At 42.3% G+C, this 16,784-nt stretch overlaps 1 protein-coding gene across 14 annotated transcripts in view; it reads right to left on the reverse strand.

Annotated features, from left to right (window-relative positions):
• The window catches only part of cacna1bb (calcium channel, voltage-dependent, N type, alpha 1B subunit, b), a 105,804-nt gene that overhangs the window by 52,042 nt on the left and 36,978 nt on the right, over positions 1-16,784 (reverse strand). For 13 of the 14 annotated variants that reach the window (XM_035526991.1, XM_035526990.1, XM_035526992.1 and 10 more), the window contains exons 4-7: positions 14,323-14,414; positions 14,009-14,161; positions 11,904-12,091; positions 2,970-3,073 (exon numbers count right to left, since the gene is read on the reverse strand). In XM_035526991.1, the coding sequence (XP_035382884.1) occupies positions 2,970-3,073; positions 11,904-12,091; positions 14,009-14,161; positions 14,323-14,414 (537 nt within the window). Of the gene's footprint in view, positions 1-2,969; positions 3,074-11,903; positions 12,092-14,008; positions 14,162-14,322; positions 14,415-16,784 lie in introns of those variants that run through there. The other variant, XM_035526988.1, reaches the window with a different exon arrangement.

Below are 16,784 nucleotides of genomic sequence, written 5' to 3' on the forward strand. Positions count from 1 at the left end.
TGGGAAGAGTTCTGTAGGCAACACCATTCTGGGCACAGATGCGTTTCACACTGGCAGGCATACTGCTCGCTGTCAAAAGCAGAAGGGGAGACTCGTGGATGGGAAATCACCGTGGCTGATATTCCTGGCTGGTGGCGGCATTATGCTGTGGAAAATACTCCTATGTTTGACAGACTCGAAATCATTCACAGCCTGTCACCGCCTGCCTGGGCCTCATGTCTTTCTTTTGGTTATCCCTGTGGACTCAGTCTTCCCAGGGATCTACAGGATTGCTTTGGAGGAGCATCCGGAATTGTTGCGCAAGCATATATGGAAACATATGACAGAGGTTTTTAGTTCAGTGACCTCATCTGATTTCATTGCCTTAGAGAAACCTGTGAAAAAGTGGCCTGACCTCCAATGGCTTCTGAGGAAATGTCAGAACAGGTATCATGTTCTTGAGATCAAAAAACAAAACAGGGCGACAGTAGTCAGGTTTCCCTGTTGTTATCTAAAATTGCCAAAATTGTGGCAGAACAAAATGGTCAACGATTTGTAATCAATACCAGTGTGTCCTTGCAACTGGACAAGTGGCAGAGGATGGTGGAAGAGAGGGCCCAGAGAACACCTGCTGCCCAGAGGCAGGATGCAGAGGTGAAATCTGGGCGGCTGAGTGAGTAACGTACATGGATCATCTCCGGGTGCCATATCACCAAACTGAACATAACCATCTGATTTGAGTTTTTGCAGATGAACACATCAGTTGCTTGCACTGTTCACAAATGTTTATTTTGTGTTCACAAAATGTTCACTGATTTTGCCCCTCCTTTAAAGATGGTGCATGCTGTCCAGCTGACTTGCGCCTGGTGATTGTTGGAGCATCGTGGGCTGGCCGAAGCTCTGCAGGAAACCTGATCCTGGGTGCCAACACATTTGATGTTGATGAATACAGAACAACAGTACAATGCGTGGTCAAGAGGAACACCGTAAATGGGTGGCAACTAACAGTGGTTGCCACTCCAGGCTGGTTCTACCGCAATCCTCTTGAGAAAACGTCAGAAAGTGACAAACTATAGATCAAGCCATGGTTCAGCCATGGAGGTTAAGAGAGAAACCCATTGAAGAGTACATCGAGTGTGAGGGAGAGCCCCTGAAGTGGCTGGTGCATGGGTGTGAGTGATACCATGTTCTGGATAACTGCAAATGGGGAGAAGGATCTCAAGTCCAACATCTGCTAGAGAAGATACAGGAGATGGTGGCTAGAAACAGAGGAAGACACTTCACTTCAGAGAATTCGGCAACAGGCTGGCAGGAGTGGCTTTTTGGAGCCAAAACACTGAGTGAAAAGGAGTGGAATAAAAGAGAAGATGATCTTATCTGAAGGATGTTGGTGGCAGTTTAGCTGGATTTGGATGCAGATGATTTCACATTCCCAGTTAAAAGGTGAACAGAAAGTATTCCTTCCTCAGTATTCCCAACAGTAAGTATCCAACGGTTAAATCATCTTGACATGGTGTTAATGTATAAATTTCAAATATTTATAGCACCCACTTGTTTCTAATTTGTTAAATGTAAATTTCAGTGAGAAGTGAGACAATGTCCGAAACAGACATGAGATCTAATGTAAAAGTATCACAATGGCTCAGACAATCGAAAAATTATGCACTGTCCTCTGGATATGACACAGCAAGTGTTTCCATGAGCAGCACTGAAATGCATACAAAATGGCGAGATGAGGAATCCACTATGGCTGATGGCCACAGAGAAGACATTCCAAAACCCAGCTTGAGACAAGAAGGTTACGGAATCAGAAAAAGCCTTCTTTTGGGGGCATGCAAGGGTACAAAATCAACATAGAGGAAGTTCAGTGTAGCGAACACATTCCTACAATGCTAAATGCAGTAAATTGTGTTAAAGGGCTTACAATAAATTGCAGGGCTTACAATGATCATAGACCATTTTAACAAGATTGTTAATATAAAAATCTGTTACCAAGACTTTCATATTGTAAAGTGACATTTTATATAAAATTAATATGATGAAAATATTCAGAATCATGAAACAAAGACTGGTTGTTTTTAATCAATATTTACTTACATTTTGATTAAAGAATACTAGAGATAGTTTGGTTGGAAAGCATTCAATTTCACCAATTTTCAACAACAAATAAATGTAATCCTAAATACGATTATTGTTCCCCCATTGTCTTAGAATATAGTGTTTTTCTTTTAATTGGGTTATCATAGCAGCAGAAAGTATGTGGGATCTAATAAGAATGAATCTAGGCTTAGCACACTATATGATGTGTCATACTGATACTGAAGTCAGTGGACAGGACACAGTGGACAGGCAGACCAAAACTAGCATTCCCTGATGGATCGGTTTGATTTCTGTGCACTACTAGTGGCCAGGCTTTCTTTTGAACAGGGTTTTAGAGCCAATATTTTGTTTGTGAAACAGACAATGGTATGAATCTGCATAATAAGATAAAATGCACTCCTGTTTGCCCCTATAACTAACCATACCAGGCATTTAATGTAAATCAACTGAGTCTGGCATTTTACTAAGATCGAAAGCACTCTCCACAGTACAGCCTTTTCCAGACACAGTGCCATTTCATTATGGTAATATTTCTGGGAATGGGTGCATCTTAAAGGTGCATACATCTTCAAGCAAGGGGCCCTTAAGGACTGCAGCCACTTCACAAATCCTTTCCTCTCCCCTACCCCATGTGTATGAATAGATGCGTGTGCACAGTGGCAGAATATATCATGTTTTCTCTGCTTAAGGAAAGTTTGTTTAGCCAAGCATTGTGGACCCTGGTGCTTTGAGACTTGATGAGTCTCAATCTCTTGACAAATGGAAAAGAAAAAGAAGAAAAAGAGATCAAACGACACAGAAAGAGAAAGAGAACAAAAATTAAGAAGCACAAGAGAGCTGAGAAAAAGAGATAGAGGGACAGAGAGGAATAGCCCAGAAAGCTAACTCACCCTGATAAGACACCCAGTACCAGGTTGAGCATGAAGAAGGAGCCGAGGATGATGAGGGGGATGAAGTATAACCAGTTCCATGTGTTGCCCGATGCATCGTTGGTCTGCACACACAAGCCACATAAAGACAACTTTTGCAGAACGGATCTCTGATGTACCTCATTTCTAATCTACGAAAAGGCTTGGAAAGTCATGTTAGGACATAGATGAGCATCATCTGGAGTCAAACAGGGTAAAAGGGTCAATTCTTTTGAATTCTTCTCCAAGTTAGATCCTCTTTATTGCTTTAACGAGAAGACTGCCATGTGCATAAAACAGTTAAGACTAATTCACTTATAATTTCACTCATGGAGCGAAAGTGTAATGCAAAATAAATTGAGTCATTATAAATCCTCTCCCACATGCAGTCATCATAGAACTGTGGCAGCAACATTCTGAATGCAAGCCAAGGCTCAGGCTCCTGTTTGATCTACTGCATAATCTAATGAGAAGTTTGAAGGATTGAGGCCATTTGGAGTGCAGGGAGATTTAACAGACAGCTAGAAGCCCCAGTGCCTCTCGAGAAGAACCTGTGGCAGACACTTCACTCCCCAATGCTGGAGGTCCCACAGAGCTGTGGAAGAGGAGCTGATCTTCTGACTGACTTGCTCAAAAGCTTAGAGGGATTAGTAAAATGTAGCAGCAGCTGCTCACATCTGAATTCTTCTTGCTCTCAAAAGCTAAATAAATGAATTCTGATGTAGAGAAAATATCTGATCATATACTTAAATCACCTGTCACCCCGCTGACCTCTTTATCAGGTCACACTGGCATTTCTTTCCTGCTTACCTTCCTGTCTTCCTTACAGATCTCTAAACCATGTGGATCCGATAAACGATCTGATAAGGCCAATGCCTTGACTGTGAATCACATAAAAGAAACCTCTCAGTTGATTTGCCTTAGTACTCAGGATGGGGAGAGCAGAAGGGATTGATTGGCCTAATTCTACTAATTACACCCTAGGAGCGGCACTGTAGAAAAGCTGAAAATGGAATTCTTCATAATGTACAAGCATATTCAGCATATTCACTCTCCAGACGGCCTCTGCAAGGGAGATTAATGAGCTTGTAGGGCTCTGCGTGCAACTAAAATATCATCGACCTCCTCCCCCACCCATAAATGCTCTTAAGATTTATCTGTAACATGTAAATTGCAACAATTATGCACAGTAATGGTAAAAGATCTCGGTAAGCTCTAGTATAAATCGCTAATCAAACAGTGGTGTAATAAGAACCAAATACATCGGTGGTATAATAACAAGAGCCTTAAGTATGCAGCCACAGTCAACAACATCTCTGCTGTTTTTTGTCATTTCACAGTGAAATAAACTATATCTGGTTGCATTTTCTTCTCACCCATTTCACACAGTCCATACTCAAATCAAACATTTCCAAATTGTCATGAAATGATGAACACTCTAACTTACCAGGCACATTTCTTGAGTTAAACCAGGTAAGCAAGAAGAGGGAATGCCCTAAGCTATCTCTCTGAAAGCTTCAATTACATTAGGACACTACAAATGCTGCTAATTGCCTTGGCTGGAAGCGTCTGTTACTTCATTACTCCACATGCCCTATTTTTCTAGTCTCCATACAATACAACATTTACATAAGCGCATGATGTTTGCTTGGTTTTATCCTCCTGCCCCCTGTCTGTCTGCCCACTACCTGCTCACTCTCATCAAAAATAGTCCCCCGCTGGAGGAAGCAGATGAGCGAGTAGAAGGCAGGCCGGAAATTGGTCAAACTTGCATCATCAAGCAGGTAAGGAGTCAGCAATTTTGGAAGAACATAAAGTCTTTCTACTGTAAAGAATATCGAGGGGGAAGGGAAAGAGACTGAAAAATGCTTTTCATTGCCAGAGGAGTGCTTTGTTGCTTTGCCCACTGCTTCTACGCACTGCAGCATCTCGGCAGCTTCTCTGAACACGCATTTTTTAGAATTCCCCACCTCATTAGTCCTAAGCTGACGGACTATAGCACCTCCCTACAGTGTAAGAATAGGAGCAAACATCAGCGGGGCGGAGGAGGTGATGGGATGCTATGCAAAGCCCCTCTATAGTGCCGCTATTATTACAGAACACTGAGCACTGTCAACACGCACTTGTGCTGAAGAGGGGATGAGTTCTTCTTTCCTTGAATGCCAAGGCAATACATCACTGTACAGCATTAGAACAAAGCACCTAAAAAGCTCCTTGTAAGTGTGGGGATACTCGCAGAGCGAGGGAGTGTGCTAGTACAGGCTTGTGCTATGGTTACCATTTCCTTTTGTTCGTTCAACAGCCTGAATTTAACATACGCTGCTGAATGCGTTACATTGCCTTGCTGTCTTAACAAGGAGCTGCTAAGGAAAGTAGTCTACAAGGCCATCACTGGGACAATGACCACAGAAGACTGACTGGTAATGACGATGTGGGAGGTTAACAGACAGGCACTCTTCTATGACAGCCCTGTGTTAAATGTAGTGGAGAACTCCTAGCAGGCCTGTAATCCCTGCTGGACACGTCTTCTTGTTACGTAACTCAGACTGTAACGTGACAGACTGTCATAGCGACTATTTTCCTTGATTGTAACATTAAGGCACTGTTTCACATCCCACATCAATTATTGTACATTCAAATGTTAAACTAACTTGAACAGCAAATCTACAAAAACTTCTTATCACCAACCAGGCTTACAAAGCCCCTTTTATTAAATATTGCTACCAGCTCTGAGAGTAAACACAGCTCACATCACCTTTTTTGATATTACTGATAGCTGAAATGATGGGTTCTGCATGCAGCGACTGCGGCATGCAACGTTAAAGCACCCACAATTCAAGGCTGAGCAACTGCTCTAAAAGTAGGCGAGAGTAAGACGGACCATACAGCGTACTTCTGAACGACAATCATCCCCCGGCCTCTGTGAGTCTCGACTGTATGCAAATGAAACGTCTTTCTGACGGGGTGGTGTGGTGGCTGGTAAACAGCCTCACAACCCTGTCACCCGCAATAGCATCCCCAGCAGAAATCACCAGAAAGATTTCATTGCACGAAGGGTAGACTCCAAACAAGTGAGGCGGTAGGAAAGTGTCGACGGTCCCCTTCGTTGGCATTCAGGGCAAATAAAGCTGTCCCGTCTTCAGTGATTGACAGGCACAACAGCCTCCACATGAAGAGAGCCCGAAAGCACCGACCTAATGATCTCCATCACGAGACAAAAGGTGCCGCCGTGCTGTGCCAGGAAGCTCAGGTTCCGCTGAGTCATCCCACACGAGCCCGACTTGATTGAATCATGTTAACAATGTGTAGAGGTACTTTGTAAACAGCTGTCAATCATCCACGGCAGTGCAAGCAGAACACATGCAGGTAGCTCTGGCCCCAGAAAAGGAAGTGACTCAGAGAAAGTAGAGCTTCATATCATACACTGGGGATTCATCTGAAAAGGTAGTTTTAAAAAGTTTTAAAAAAGCAGGTGACATTCATCAGATTAATCAGATTACAGATTAATTTGTCAGGGCGAAGAACGTTCAAATAGGAAGGAAACGAACGCGTGTCTCCAAGCGAAGAGTTTAACGGAACGAAACAGAACAAAAGCATGCAGAAACAGGTCAACATAACATTACTGACTGATAATTAACACAAAGTAAAACAAAGGCCTTATAAAGTGACAACAAGACAGATGATGCAGCAAATGAGGCTCAACAGGCACCACCTCTGAGAGGCGTGGCCTACAACCAAAACATACATGTGAAACAGAAAAGCACAACATAAACAAAGGTCACGTGGACGTCAGTCTCCCCTGTCAGAGGCTGCTGGTGAGGGGTCGTCACATGATACTACCGTGCCCAGGGAATGGAGCAACAATATTAAAGCCAAAAGAAACATAAGATTAAAACTACAAAGGGATATGATCTATAATGTATCTAAAGCCTCTGAAGCAATTACGGTTTAAAATGCCAAAGATGAAAGAGTTATTTTTTTAAGAGCTATATATATATATATATGTATGTATTTTATATTTATATATATATATATATATATATATATATATATATATATATATATATATATATATACACACACACAAAAATATAAAAAATATATAAATAAATATATATATTTTTTAGATTTTATGAATATGTGCAACACAATGCTTTTATACTAATGAACAAATTGCAGCCATCTTCTCTTACCAGCTTTGATCTCATGTGTCCTGTTTCGCAGCGTCTTACTAACCTGTCTGCATACAATACAGTACAATTCAACAGACTACACTAGACTACTCTACAGCAGTGAGCCAATGTAGTTTAGTTCTATGTACACTTCGAAAGCAGAGAAAGACTATGGCCATATTCAAGGTCTTATAAAACTCCAGTGAACATCCTGTCTTTCACCTCAGCTGCAACTTTTGCAATAAAAAAGACAAGTGCTTTGTTTCTGAAGCCAGCCCCACAGGGCTAAGGCCCACATGATTTCTTCAGCACTCCTTTTCACAACCATTCTAATTAGCTACATCCACAAAGAAGGAGGGCGGACAGAGACAGACAGAGAGTGTTAACGTGTGTGTGTGTGTGAGAGAGAGAGAGAGAGAGAGAGCGAGAGAGACGACAAGACAATAAAATTGGAAAGATGATTCACTACTACTTGAGTGCAAATACACTTTCTCTCAGTCCAGCCCCCAACACACTATTTTTAACTGTGTTTAATGAGCTTGGAGATGGCTGTGGCAGCACAGGATGGCCCAGTGACAGGGTCAAGGCGCACAGAGGACCCTGTGACTCAGCCTGTTGTAGGGAGGCTGTGGGGCTGACCTATACACTGGCTCACCCACAAGGACACACAATCAGCTATTTCAGTCTATGTAAGATCTCAACTGTATACACACCCTGGCTTTACTTAGTGGCCATACACTGGTCTCGGCTCTCCAAACGCGCCACAGTATTTTCCACAATCCCCTAAAATCCAAGGGACTTATTCAGTCAAGCCACTCAATGCCATAATAAGAGACACTGCTTACTAGAGAGTGTTTGCGTATACCTAGTGCATGACTGAAGAGAAATATATGCTTAGTGCAATTTCTTGCATGCATGCTCTGTTTTGCGTAGCTCAGACATTTTGATAATATATATATATATATATATATATATATATATATATATATATATATATATATATATATATACCACATTTATCTTAGTATTCTCTTGCATTTATCTTATTGCGCAGTATACACTAGACTGTAATAACCTCTCACCATTTAAAGTCTATATTTCTAGCAGAGCTCATCAGACTTCTGTAACAGTGCATGAAACAGCAGTGGTAATTGGGCAGAAATCTATTAATCTACTACAGCAAAAACATAATAAAATCAACAAGCGTGAAACAAGGACCACCATGTCATTAGCAAAGGCTACCACCCTGACGTCTGACAGGCGGGAGCTCAGCTGGTCATGTGGGAGACCTGCACCATGTTCCTCCTCGGTCCTTGATCCTTCTATAAACTTTTGAAACATATGGGCAGATCCTGTCAAGTGCTTCTGAGCCCATGCTTTGCTTTCTGAGGGCTACATTCCTGGTAGGTAAAACTTAAAAGCACATCATGGACCATCAGAGCAATAACAGGTGCTGTGGCATCTGGTTTTTCAGCAAACTGAAATATATAGTAGTGAAATCTTAATCTCTTTAGTATGAAGTTGCTGTATACTTTATGCTGCTAGATATACGACCTCAGATTCATTACTACATTTCCCATCTAAAGGGGCCGTTTCATTCCATCCACTTAACACTGCATTACTATAAAGATAGCTATCAGTCCCAGCAGTCTAGCCTAGCATGTAATATAGAGATTGGATTCAGTCCATCATTCTCATTTCATTAAGTTATTATCCCTACTTCACAACCATTCATCCAAATGTTAGAGAAGGTTGTTCAAGACGCTCGAGCTTGGTAAAGAGTACACATGATGTTAAAAGGATAAGGCTGAGGCATTGATCAAGTACGTTTGGTACAATGCACTTCCTAATTTGAGTACCCAAGGTTAAAAAGTATGCTAGGATCACTATCCAGTCCTAGTCACTATCAGACACAGTTTACAGCAGAAAAGGCAAGTTGTCTCACACTAATCACATAATAGTGAGCTGATTCATTAATCATGCTCACACTAGGATCTTCACACAATGCTCTTACAAGTTTTTTTTTTTGAACAACAAACATTTAAATTTAGATCAGCCAATACTTAAACAAATGTTAAACAAACACTAATCAAACCTCATTAAACAATAGCATTCAGAAAGCACCAAGAAAGATTTAAAAAGGAGCACCAATGTGATCATAAAGACTCTATATGGATCTTAACTGAAAAGTAGGAAAAGCAGTGCACTGGACCACACAGACATCAGAAGCAGCCTTAGCACATGTTTGAGAGCTCGGATTCCCAATCACCACATCAAACAGATGGATGGCACTTCTGACGGGAAGCAGGCCCAAACAGGAACGCAACTGCACATGGCAGTCTGGAAAACAGCTTATCTGTAAGTAGCCTGAAGACTTCTGAACCGTACCAGTGGGAATCAGTGGAGACTTAGAAAGCTCAGTGTACAGTAGCTTACACTCTGTTAGTTTGTAATTAAAAGACTTCACTTTTCAAAAAATGAGGTTTACTGTTCATGTAACCAGAACTGGTGCAATAAGTCCACTTTTGAAAGAAGGCCATTTAAAACATTACATGTGCATCATAGTCCAGATGATGATCACTGTATTATAGAACTGAATAGTTCCCCTTTACTTTTCATATTCCAGGTGGTTTAGTATGCATTTCTCATTCAAAATAAAAACTTTCAAGCATACGAAAAATTCACTGTCGATCGGCCAAATCGAAAGCACCATCAACCAAGCCACAATACAAGAGCTTTTCCATAGCCAGTCATATTATACAACACCTAAACACAGCATATTTGGATACAGTATGCAATAGTATAGTAAATAGTAAATAGATTGCCTGTCTGTTAACCTCCCACAGTAATGTATTTATTTGATGACCAAGTGTCATACATCATGCCTTTTAGGCATTGGCCATGTTAAACCTTGCTGTGAACCCCTTCAGCATCCTCCAGCTGATGCGCTCAGGAACCAGGCTAAGCCTATGAGATGGCTGTTTCCTGATTAGACGCACAGCATAAACCCCTCCCTGACCATTTCATCAGGGGTGGGTGGACATGAACTGTGAATTATCAGAATAATCATCCTCTGACCAGATCTTGTGTGTAAGTAATGGAAAATGACTTGTGTGTGTTGGAGAATGTCTTACGGCTATGCTGCTTGCAGCTTCTTTGTGAGACAGGCCTATATTTTGAGGACTGTTCTTAAATTATGGCTGGTGTTATAAATGAGTGAAGCACTTATTAATAATGTTGAGACTTTGCTGCTAGAAGGGTTGCTTTACCTTACAGTGTCAGTAACTGCAAATTGGCACTAATGTAATATTTAGTTTTATGCTTCCCACTGGCCTGCATACACCAGTAATTCTCCAGTTATAAAAAGCATGAATAAAAGGGCCTGCCTTCTGTAGAACTGATTATGTTACTTAAAGAGAATTACTTCTAATTTCTAAGTAATACTTCCAATACATTTAAATAAAACAGTGCTGTAGTGTTGTTTCCCATTAAAGCCCATTTATTTGTCATGAAATGAAAAAAACCCTGCTACATTTCATCATTATTATGCAGTTTTTTTCACAATATGTTTATTATACATGTTATCCATCTAAAGCTTTGCAATTCGGAATGACATGAGCCCCACCAGTAATGAAACATCTAGTATGATCAAGCAAGAGGACCGACTACAGACATAGAGTAGAAGTTAAAAATATCTGTGCTCCGCTGCCAAATGCTAAATAACACGTTTGGAAAGGGTCTGTACAGTGTTAAAAGAGGTGCTGAATATTCTGAAGCCACTTGTCTATGCTTAGAAAAAAGAACACAAATCAGAGTCTGAGAGCCTGTTCTCAAGTTCCATCAGCCTGTGTGAAGTCTGTCTGCCCTATTTATTGAGAGCACTCAGGGAGGGCAGGGGAAGACACAGAGAGAGAGAAGAAGCAAGCAGGAGACGAGGGAAGCAGGGTGTGCAGCTGGAAGCAGGATGCAGGCTGCATTTGCTCTTTTTCTTTCTACAGGCCTGTGCAGTGGGGATGGAGGAGAGTGGCATATGCTGCTCCCCCACCACGCCCTGGCACAGCAACGCGTTTCAGATCTTAGCAGGCCGCTAGCGGGGGCCAGGTGAAACAATGCCAGCCTGCCGACACGTCCTCGCCGCACTGGACTCCCGTCGCTCACGGTCTGCTTTCTTAAAGGCTTCGCAGCACAAAGACTGCTGGGAGTGGGATCACTCCGAACACTCTGTAACAGTGGCCAACACTACAGTTCTTTTCGGGAAGGAGTGATACGGGGGCAGCATAACAGTAACTGTGCCCAGAACTGACACTGCTGTGGACATTATTTTAAATCCATGCTTACAGTTTTGATTACAGGTTAAATGACCATAATCTGGCCCATTATACTGACTTTTCATCTTGAACAATCATGGATTCACTTTTTAGATTCAAATGTTTTAAAGTATCCACATACACAAAATATTATCCAACACTATCCCTCATACAAATTCAGAATTTACAGGTACATGCAGAGGATATAAATCTTATTGCTAGTGGAGACAATCAGTCCCTGACCAGCTTTTAGGAACCAGACAAGCAGAACCAACAAACACAAGAGCTGTGGTGTAGTAGACAGACTAAAGCCTTGGAGATTAAAGCCCAATCTGTAAAAATAGTGTGTATGCAGTGGAAGCATAAATATAACTCGGTGCCTGCTCAAATGACTCATTATTGGTGCATGTGTTATGTCAAGGTTGAAGGCTACTCACACTGTATAGGATATCAGTCCATCCTTCCATGGTGATGCATTGGAAGACAGTGAGAATGGCAAACAGGATGTTGTCAAAGTTCGTGATACCAAAGTTCGGTCCTTTCCAATACCCTTTGCATTCTGTGCCATCAGGACACAGCCTAGAGGGAGCCTCCATGCCACACGGGTAATCGGCTGCCTGCTCGTCTACATAAAGACACACATGGAGGAGTACAAAATAAATATATACTAAACACAGACAAACTGTTTAGAAATACATATACACACACACACAGACAGTAACACCTCACATATACACAGACACACCTACTCATTAAACGTGTAGCATTGAGTACGGTCATTGGTCACAGTCCCCATAAGATATACACATATACAAGCACACACATGAACGCATATGCACATAAGGGTTCCAGTTGGCAAACAAATTTTTCCAATATTTTTCCTAACAGTACTGTGCAACCACACAATGTAACAAAATACAGAGAAAAAGGCTTAAAACGTTCCAGGGGTTAGCTCAATAAGGACAAAGCCAAAGGAAGACATTTTAAACAAACACAAAAATCTGGACTTAGGTATCCACCATGTTTGTGCTCTGTTTTAAAACGAATCATGAGGCATATTATGTCATATGTAGCAGTTTAATGATTAACTCATATGAACCTTCTACTGTTCCTTCTGAATTACTTCAGACTACAACATTTACACACTGCTGAACATCTACAATCATTTTATCCTTAAGAGAGTGAGAGACAGTAGAGAGAGAAACAGGCTGCAAAAGAGAGACAGGAAGAGAGTGGTGAAGAGAAAGCCTGAGAGATGGAGAGAGAGAGAGAAGAGGGAGAGAGAGAGAGAGAGAGAGAGAGAGAGAGAGAGAGAGAAGAGGGAGAGAGAGAGAGAGGGAGAGAGAGAGAGAGAGAGAGAGAGAGAGAGAAGAGGGAGAGAGAGAGAGAGAGAGCGAGAGAGAGAGAGAGAGAGAGCGAGAGAGAGAGAGAGAGAGAAGAGGGAGAGAGAGAGAGAGAGAGCGAGAGAGAGAAGAGGGAGAGAGAGAGGGAGAGAGAGAGACTTGTCATCTCGCTCACTCTTCAGCAAGTCCTCAGCTATGCCTGTAAGTGAAACTGCAGGGGATTGTGGGTAAATGTCAGTAAGCATAGAGTGAAATCCCCAGCAGAAGGACAGCCTCCGTGGCTATTCTCCATACCAAATGCACTGGGCTTGTGCGTGGGAACAGCTGGCTTTTTAGTCTAGTACAGCTGCCCAGATTTGATCAACACACTATGATAACAAAAATCACTCCACTTACTAAAAATCCTTTCCTGTTTACAGGCTACACTGTAAGGTTTAGGAGATTATGATAGTAACACTAGAGAAAAACATTAAACAGTGAACCTGATGACACACGGAAAGGCCAGACTGGCTCTGCCAACAGCCCTTGGTTTTTATGCTATTAACAATGTAAGTTATATAAAAAATAATATTGAAAAGCTATATTCAATCAATTGGGTGATTAATAAACTCCAAAATCTATGCAGGCCTAAAAGGTTTATAGTTTTGCCTTTAGCAAAAAAAAAAAATGTGTTAAAATGTGTGTGGGATTAATAGTCTTCGAATGCTGGGGAAAAAATAAGAATATTAATATGTGTAATTACTACAGGCTAATGATCATTTATTTCCCCTGATAAAATACATTTTGAAAGTTAATAAGCTTTTAGACTGTTTAATATTACTCAACTAAATGAGCTTCTACAAATGAGCTTATTTGCATTTTGCAGGTTGGTGTTTTAGTTTTGAGATAGTTATAGGTGGCAGATTTCATCTGCCAGGCGACTGGGATCAGGAAGTAAAATTTCCAGAATGATCACATGTTAAATTCAGTGGCAATTCTCCCCCTTCAGACTATGAGGAGACAGAATCTGGGACTGTGGAGATCGGGATGGTTAACGGGCAGGTATAAACACATCTGGCATGCTAAGATGACATCTCTTTCATCTCCCAAATGTTCAGGAAAGATGAAAGACCAGTGGTGGGAACCCTCAAATGCTTGCCATTACTGGCCTTTGGGTGCTAGTCAGTTGTGTTAGGAGCAAGCTGGAAGATCAGGCTGACCTGTGTCCTTTTTGAAGCAGGTGGTGTGAAACTTGCCCATGTAGAACTCCACCCCGATAATGGCAAACATAACAATAGCGAAGAAGAGGAGAAGGCCGATCTGCAGAAGGGGAACCATGGCCTTCATGATAGACTTCAGGACCACCTGCAGGCCTAACACACACACACACACACACACAAACACACACACACACACACACGCGTACAAAACACACGCCCAAATGCATGCATACAAACACATGTGCACATAGTTAGCAGTTTATTTACTTTGTGATCTGCATAAAAGCATGTCTAGTTCCTGTGCTTTCACTCACTGGGGATTCCTGACACCAGTTTAAGGGGCCTCAACACTCGCACAGCCCGAAGGGTCCTCAGGTCAAAGTCTGAACCCACGGTGGCCAAAATCCTACAAGACACACCCACAACCATTTATTACATACTGAGCATATTAATGTCAGCTTGCACATTTATTACAATTGAGCACAGCAACGTTATTTCACACAGCAACAGACCTAAAAGATATGAAGCATCAGACCATCATCTGAATCATGGCAGACATATGGACCCTGCAGTGCCCAACACGCTGAGTGCTATCACCCATTGTTTCATATCATGACTCAGAGCTCAGTATCTGCAGCAAAAGACCAGTAGGAATTTGTGTCTGTGTGCATGTGTGTGCTGGAAAATTAGCATAATCATATCTAACCCCATCATAAAGCTAGTGCTAGAATGACAGTGATGAGATGTTGCCAGGGAGACACAGTTGGTGGCATTCTGCACATGAGCCTGGTTGTAAGGAATTACCCTCAGGACCACTGTATTGGAGCCAGCAGTGTGTGCTCTCCTGAAGGCAGCATTCTTCATTCCTACATCATATTCCTGAGGCAAAGCAGCAAATCAAATACTTGGCTTTGGGGAGATTATACTGTAGAAGTTGCATTACACGCCTGAAGATCTTCTCTCCTCAATTACCTAACATCTGATCCAGGCTACGATTACACTCAGATGGCAAATAACTGAAAGGAGACCAAGAAAGGAAGTATAAAGCAAAGGTAATGAAGGATAGAGGCCAGCAAGAGAAGCTCCCCTCCTTAGAGAGAGAGAGTCAAGAGAGGAAAACAGAGAAAGAAGACTGCAGCTAATAATAATAATAATAATAATAATAATAATAAAGAAAGAGGAAGCTGGAAGACAGTCCCAGTGCCAGCCAACAGACTGTTGTGTTCACTGAAGGAGCTGCAGCAAATTCTGCTCACCAAGCACACCAAGCCCTCTGTGGGTTTGAACATGAGACAGAGCACAGAAAAGTGAACCAAACAGAAAGAGGGAGAAAGGTGTGGTGCAGAGAGCAAGGATCCAGAGAGAAGAGGTGAGGAACACGGACAGATGAAGCACGGAGCGTGGCTGGCAAATGAGGAAGACAGCAAGGGTGGAGAGAAGAACAGGTGAGGAAAGAGAGAGGTGGACACACAGGTGGAGCAGGGAATGTGGCCAAGGAGAAAGAAGGTGGGGGTGATCGGAAGAGGAATCACAGATGGCCTTAAATAAGCATCCAGCATATTGGAAATGTGCACGTGTGAATATTCCCACAATATAGGAAAGGCGAGGCGAGGCGAGGCGAGGCGAGGCGAGGACAGGAGGGCACTTTCTCCTGTGCTGAAATCTTCAGAACGGCCCTCTACTGGTGAAAAATGGCGAATGCACGTTTGCAATGTGGTGTTTTGGGGAAGATCTGGCAAATTAATTTGCAGAAGTTAGGGCCTGCTCATGAGAAAACAGGCAAGGTTGTATAGTATTTCAACTAAAAAAAAAAAAAAAAAAGGATTAAGGTGATTGCCAAAACCCAGGGCCAACTGCTGCCAAGTTAAAACTAATATTCATTAAGATCCTCGTGTCCAGTTCATTGTTTCTATCGAGCAGAATCTCCCAAGCTTTATCGTGTTGTTCTAATAACAGGACCTTGGAGAGGGACGCAACAGCAAAGAGCCAGCTTCATGATTGCAAATGCAGCCAGAGGGGGAGAGCAGAGTGGTTTTTAATAACCCCTTATCGACAGCACCATACATCTTCGTAGGAGGGCAGTGTTCTCGGGCACAGGAAATATGGACAGGAACGATATCTGCCATCGCTCAAACACACGCTACACACAGATACATACACACGCTCACTCACGCTGGTGTGCACACCCACATCCACCCTCCCTCACACACCTACCCACCCACACACCTACACACACACACACACAGATGAGAAGACATCTTGCTCACTGCTTTATAGCTGGATGTAGTCATGACAAATCACAATGAATGTAATGAAAAATAAGACCGACCTCCAGATTCAAGACCAGCTGTTTCTCAGTGAATCCTGGCCTACGATTATATGCAAACTGCACACTTGCCATCAATGTCTCAGCTCAGTGTTTCAGGGAGACTCGTTATAGTGTGGCAAGGTGCAAAGATGGAGAAATTACCTTTCAAAGGTCCACAACAAATTGAGACAGTCAGAAGTGACAGCAAGTGTCAATAATAGTATTTCACCGAGTGGGAGACATCTATGTTGGCAGTCATGTTAGAGAAGCCGTGGCTTTATTTTCTGGCAGTCAGATGTGGAGAGATGGAACACAGCTTGACCAGGAGGGAGGCTGACGGCCGATGATTTCTTCCTGTGCTGTGCTTAAGGGCTCGTGACCGCAGTGCCACTCCAGTAAATGAACCGCTGCCAAGTCACAAGCGGCAAGTGACACTGCGACTTCCAGTGCTTGTAGGAATGTCATTCA

Source organism: Electrophorus electricus, chromosome 6 (genome assembly GCF_013358815.1).
Source record: "Electrophorus electricus isolate fEleEle1 chromosome 6, fEleEle1.pri, whole genome shotgun sequence".
Taxonomy (NCBI): Eukaryota; Metazoa; Chordata; class Actinopteri; order Gymnotiformes; family Gymnotidae; genus Electrophorus; species Electrophorus electricus.